This window comes from Egretta garzetta, unplaced genomic scaffold (genome assembly GCF_000687185.1).
Source record: "Egretta garzetta isolate BGI_Z169 unplaced genomic scaffold, ASM68718v1 scaffold327, whole genome shotgun sequence".
NCBI classification, from domain to species: Eukaryota; Metazoa; Chordata; class Aves; order Pelecaniformes; family Ardeidae; genus Egretta; species Egretta garzetta.
In genome coordinates, this window is record NW_009260177.1 from 4074 (window position 1) to 9417 (window position 5344).

At 50.7% G+C, this 5344-nt stretch overlaps 1 protein-coding gene across 4 annotated transcripts in view; it reads right to left on the bottom strand.

The window, feature by feature from the left end:
- Positions 1–380: 380 nt before the first annotated feature.
- PTGES3 (prostaglandin E synthase 3) overlaps positions 381–5344 on the bottom strand; it is an 8221-nt gene continuing 3257 nt past the window's right edge. For 2 of the 4 annotated variants that reach the window (XM_035897182.1, XM_035897181.1), the window contains 6 exons: positions 3401–3514; positions 3174–3243; positions 2816–2914; positions 2506–2595; positions 1969–2031; positions 381–935 (listed from right to left, as the gene is read on the bottom strand). In XM_035897182.1, the coding sequence (XP_035753075.1) occupies positions 864–935; positions 1969–2031; positions 2506–2595; positions 2816–2914; positions 3174–3243; positions 3401–3514 (508 nt within the window). In that variant the 3' untranslated portion in view covers positions 381–863. Of the gene's footprint in view, positions 936–1484; positions 1510–1968; positions 2032–2505; positions 2596–2815; positions 2915–3173; positions 3244–3400; positions 3515–4102; positions 5315–5344 lie in introns of those variants that run through there. The other 2 variants (XM_035897185.1, XM_035897184.1) reach the window with 2 other exon arrangements.

A 5344-nucleotide genomic window follows, 5' to 3' on the forward strand; every position in this document is an offset into this window, starting at 1 on the left:
CAGCGAACCGGGGCTGCCCCGCCGGGCGAGAAGGCCACCGCGGAAGACCCAGGGGCCCAGGCGGAAGGAGAGCCAGGGAGTCTTCAACAGTTTATTAGAAAGAATGTAGACATTAAAAAAAATCCCCGCTGCTCTGAACAGAAATTGAGGTTTTTCAGCCCAGTTAGAAGCCGCCCGCGCACACCCCAGGGTCTGCCCCTCGCTTCCACACCCACAGTGCAAATAGGATTTGGTCAAACGTAGAGCAACACCAACCAGGCAGGGCCCCGCGCCCCGGGGCAGCCAGAGGGGGAGACAGAACCGGGGGCCAGATGCCAGCCGCCTACGGCGGGGCGGGGGGCACACGACTCGCGATGAAACACCAAATGAGGAGAAATCGGTTTCCTTTTCAGTACAAACTTTAGTGGAAACAGAGCTGAAGCCACCACAGAGGTACCGCACAGCGCCTGCGGAATTGTGTGAGCCAATGACACCATCCTTGGTTCAAGCCAGTTTTGTTCCCGGTACAACCGTACAATTTCGGGCCGCAGAGGGGGGAGGGAAAATGCTCATTTACCACCTGGTGTAAATTCAGGATTCTCCCATTGTAATTTTATCTGCTACGAGGCAAGGAGGCTCTGTAAACTTTATTGCAACTGTTCTGTATCGATTGCCTACACCTCAAGGGGGTTGGTTTTGTTTTGTTTTGTTTTGGAAGTCTGGAAAACGGTTCATGCATAACGTTATTGCCTCTCGTGGCTTTAGACCGCCCCGTGCAATGGTACACACCTACCATCAGTGAAGCCATTTAAAATGGACTGAAAATGGGTTAAAGGATGCAGGATCTCCCTTTAGGGCTATCAACTCAGGAATTCTTATCTCAATTATGAAATGTGATGAAGTTCTTTCCCCAAACCCTGAAGACAACAGTTTTTCTTACTCCAGATCCGGCATTTCTAGAGAGAAAAAGAACAGCGTTAGTGGGTGGGTTTGTGGTGGTGGTGGTTTTTTTGTTTGTTTTTTTTTTTAAAAAGCCACCAGGAGCCCCACTATATCCCCAGGGACGGAAGCAGAAGCTCCAGCCCTCACCAAGAAGGGCAGGGGGGCAGCTCAAGGCCTCCGACCCCAGCCCCGAAGCAGGGAGCTGGCTCTTCGCAGGGAAGATCTGCAAAGGCAGAAGCTGCTCGAGTAGGGCCAGCACCACGCACACTGGTGGCCCCCGCACGTGCCCGCTGCTGCTCTTAAGGCCAAAGCCTCCCCAGGACTGCAGCTGGCTGGGAAGGTCAAACTGGTATTTTGTGCTGGTGTGGAAAGGCTTTCGCTAGATTATGTCGTCTCACACCGCTCGGGCAAGGCACTGGCGTTAGCACGCAGCCAGGATTTAGCAAGACTGACAGGACGGAACGTCTGCTGGCCCTGCTCGAGGCTCTCGCTCCACTAGGAGCATCCAGCGAGCGCTCACGCTGCTGCACAGCATGCGGAAACAAAGGAGAACGTCAACTTACTTTCATCATCGCTGTCTGGTGAGTCCTGGAAAAAAAGCAGCAGCATTAAACTGGAGCAGGCTGTGCTTGCAGGCGCTTTTCCCTCTACCACCGCTAACCCAGCAAACAAGACGCCCTCGCGGAGGTCCAGTGGCAAGCGTGCTCTCCGTCAGAGCGTGTGCTTGGAGGAACTCCAGGTTCCTCAGGACATGCTTAGTTTGGCCTCACTGGCCAGAGCCTACAGACCCGTCGCTCCAGAGGGTGACACCAAGCTGGCCGGGCACCGCAAGCGCTGACACCACGGCCCCCAGCACCGCTGCTGGAGGGGAGGGAGGGGACTTTTGCTAGATGCCATGGTTTATCCAGACAAGGTTTGCTGCAGTTTTAAAACAGCACTTTCAACAGCGCTGAAGAGGGAATGCAAGTTTGACTTCAGCGAGCAAGCAGCGAATGCGCAGGGCGCTGCGCCAGCCCTGCATCTCTTTACTGCAAACAAAGTACTTACATCATCTGCCCCGTCTACTTCCGGCAAGTCTACGTCATCATCTCCGCCCATGTTGTTCATCATCTGTTCCAGAGAGATAATGGCCATGTTACAGGGTGAAGCCAGCTACGCTCTCTCTCTACACAAGCTGGGGGAGCACTGTAAAAATCTAAAAACTGGTTATGACTGTTACGACCAAGAGCTGCCAGCTGCACCTACGCAGAAATTACAAGGTGAACATACAAAAAAATTTAAATTGCCTTGCAAACCAACCCACCATCGCACTGAGTTCATGCTGGCATCTACAACAGGACAGGCATTCACTTAATATTTGATAGCAAGCACAAACTGGACATGTCACTGCCGTGCCGACAGCCCACGGCACAGGGTGAAGCTGGCAACGGCTGCGCGCCAGCGAACCAGCAGAGCCTGCAGAGAGCAGCAGCCAGGAAAGCACCAGGAATGTCAAGGAAGACTCATCCTACGGCTGTCAGTGCCTGCTTGCCTGCGCACAGCCCAGAAGGAAGCCCAAACCTCCAGGTACTCCTCTTCCCATACCTCAGAAAAGCGATCAAAATTGGACATGTCTTCATCTGAATCATCTTCCCAGTCTTTCCAGTTGTTGAAGTCCACACTGAGCCAGTTGAGCTGCAGACCGACACAAGAAGTTATTTAAGGACAAGCGAGTAACGAGCTGTTACTGCTCAGATAAAGGAAGGTTAATAAGAGCTACCATTCTTATCAGAAGCACAGTAAGTGACCCACTAACTGCTTCGTAATTTAAACATGACCCAAATATGAAACAAAATTAAAAACCGGGGGAGGCAAGAGGTGCTACCGCCCTGGCCACCAAGGAGCCCAAACCCACCTTTGCCCTCTCTTTTGTTAACCTTGGCCATGCCTGGCCAGACTCTCCTTTTCGTAAACAACACAAGATAGATCTGTCTGTTCTTTTATGCTTTGATTCCTGAAAAAGAAGAGAGCACCTATCCGTTAGTGCAATCGTCGCTAATTGCTTACATGAGACCCGTCTGTCCTAAGCCATGAATTTATTCTTTGTCCTGAAAAACACCACCCAGAGATGCTTCACAGATGCGAGTCTGAGCACGCTCTTGGGGCCTAAGGAACAATCGCCCACGGCAGGGGAAGCAGCCTAAAGAACGGACGGTGTTTTTCAGGATACAGCACCAAGCACACGGGAAGAGGGGAGTCCAGAGGATACTTACATTTGGATCAATATTATTAAAAAGGTCAATTTCGTTTAAATGTTTAAAGTTATCACTTCCTCCAAGACAACTGTTAAGAGAAAAAAATGCTGGTGTTTAGCAGGGGTCTTAAGGAACAAACAGGCTTCATTAACAGAACTTGCTACTTTAAGGAAAACGTCATCTCATTAGCACCAGCACAGCCTCTGGTGTTATCCCCCCCCAGGCCTTGGGCCCAAGGTGCTTACCTGAACGTGAGTTTGGATTTTTCAAAATTTACATTAACGTCTTTACTGTCTTCAACGCAAAATTCAATAAAGACATAGTCCCTTCGGTCGTACCACTTCGCAGAAGCAGGCTGCCTGTGAACAGACCATTAAAGAGGAGTTCAAATCCAGTTTCGCATCTTTTATCCGCGTTGCCGGTGAACATTAACAGCAGCTCTCCTTACACTGCTCCTGAGGCATTCCTAGCTTATTATTAACAACCTTTAAAAGGCACTCACAGCTGAAAAAAAGATGTGAATAATGAAGAGTTACAACGCATTCGGCACATATCGCCCCCCAAAAGCTTGAGGTGATGTTCCTAGAGGGAGCTATCAAAACTTGAGACACCAAAATAAGCGTTACAGCAATCAAAACCATGACAAACTTCCAAGATGAGCTACCAGTCACCTCTAACAGCTGCAGAGGCAGCCTTAGTTGTGCTTTTGTCACCCAAAGCATTAGAACCCCAACGCACAACTGCTGAAAAGCCCAGTTTTGGACATCACTACTGAAAAACAGCATCCCATGCTCCTCGGTAACCTTCTGGCTTTCCACAACCACCTGAGTAACCTTCTGCCTTTGTGCAACCACCCCAACAAGCAACAGCCTGTCCAGGGCACCCAAAAACGCTGCAGGACTCTTGACCAACTCTTGTGCGTGCGCGGTTCTACAGCAAGAACTCACCTGCAACACTCGGGTGCGGCCATACTCAACCGGCTGGTGAGAGCGGCCCCGGCTCGGCACGCCCTGGCCGTGGGCTCCCCACCGCTTTCAGTTTTTCTCCTGGCAACTCAGGCCAAGCCCACAACCGCACGCCTGCATTCCGGGAGAAAGCAAACAGCCACCCAGCGCGAGCGGCTGTTGCTAAGGCACAGGTAGCCACGGGTGCTTCTCACACTTCGGCTATCGCCCAGAGGGGCAAGGTCAAAGCTGGGATTTCATAGCTAATGCCCCTGCAGAGAAGACCTCAAAGTCGGGCTGAGGATAAACGCTGCAAGCCAGATGGTCACTTGCCCTGACATTTATTGCAACTCCACTGACTACAGGAAGCTGAAGCACACGAGGACACAAAGAAAGGCAATGTTCCTCTCCGTATGTGACAGAGCAGCTTCCACTTCACACCCCGAGGAGCGGATGTTTGATCTCTGAATCGTGCCCTAAGCACTACAGCACAGTGACCTGACAAAGGAGTACTTACCTTTTCAGAGCGTTTAAGGTGACCATTGCTAAACTTTCAGAACAGATTTTGACTCACGTGATCATCAACCGATTCAGTTCTTGATGTGGAACTGAGACACATTCAGTAAAGTTCCTCACTGAGCGCTGCACCACTCCCCAAAGAATCCCCGTGGCCTCACCCCACGGCTTGTTCCTGCCCTGCTCCCAGCAGAACCATCTGTGTAGCTGTGGGATGAAGAGAATCGGGACCCAGCCCGGGGAAAACCCAGCCCAGCCGGCATCGAGCCCCATCAGCACTACAAGTACTCTGCTGTTCAGCTGTACAGACACTGGTGCCAGCTCAAGGAGAGGCCCGCACAGCGGCAGAAGCGGCCACGACTGCCTCTTCCAGCATTAGCACCCATTTTAAGTGCAGAAAACCAGAAGATCAGAGGCCAGTAACAGAGCATTTAACTTCTGAGAGCTTAAAACCCAAGTAGTTTCTGAATGCAACCTTTAGTTTCGAGCATGATACTGTCCCACTGGGCGCACCGCTAATGCTTTCCCTTCTAGCAGCATTTTTAAGAAATGCTCCATTTTTAGGAAACGCCTCTACTTACTCAGGTAAAGTACAAGAGCAGAGCAGCAATTTTCTTGCTCTGGTATATGTAATTCCTTATTGGACACAAGTTTCCTCTTCTAATAGGGAATGACTCTCAGGAAAAAAAAAAAAAAAAAAAAAAGGAAATGAGAAAAAAACTTCCTCTG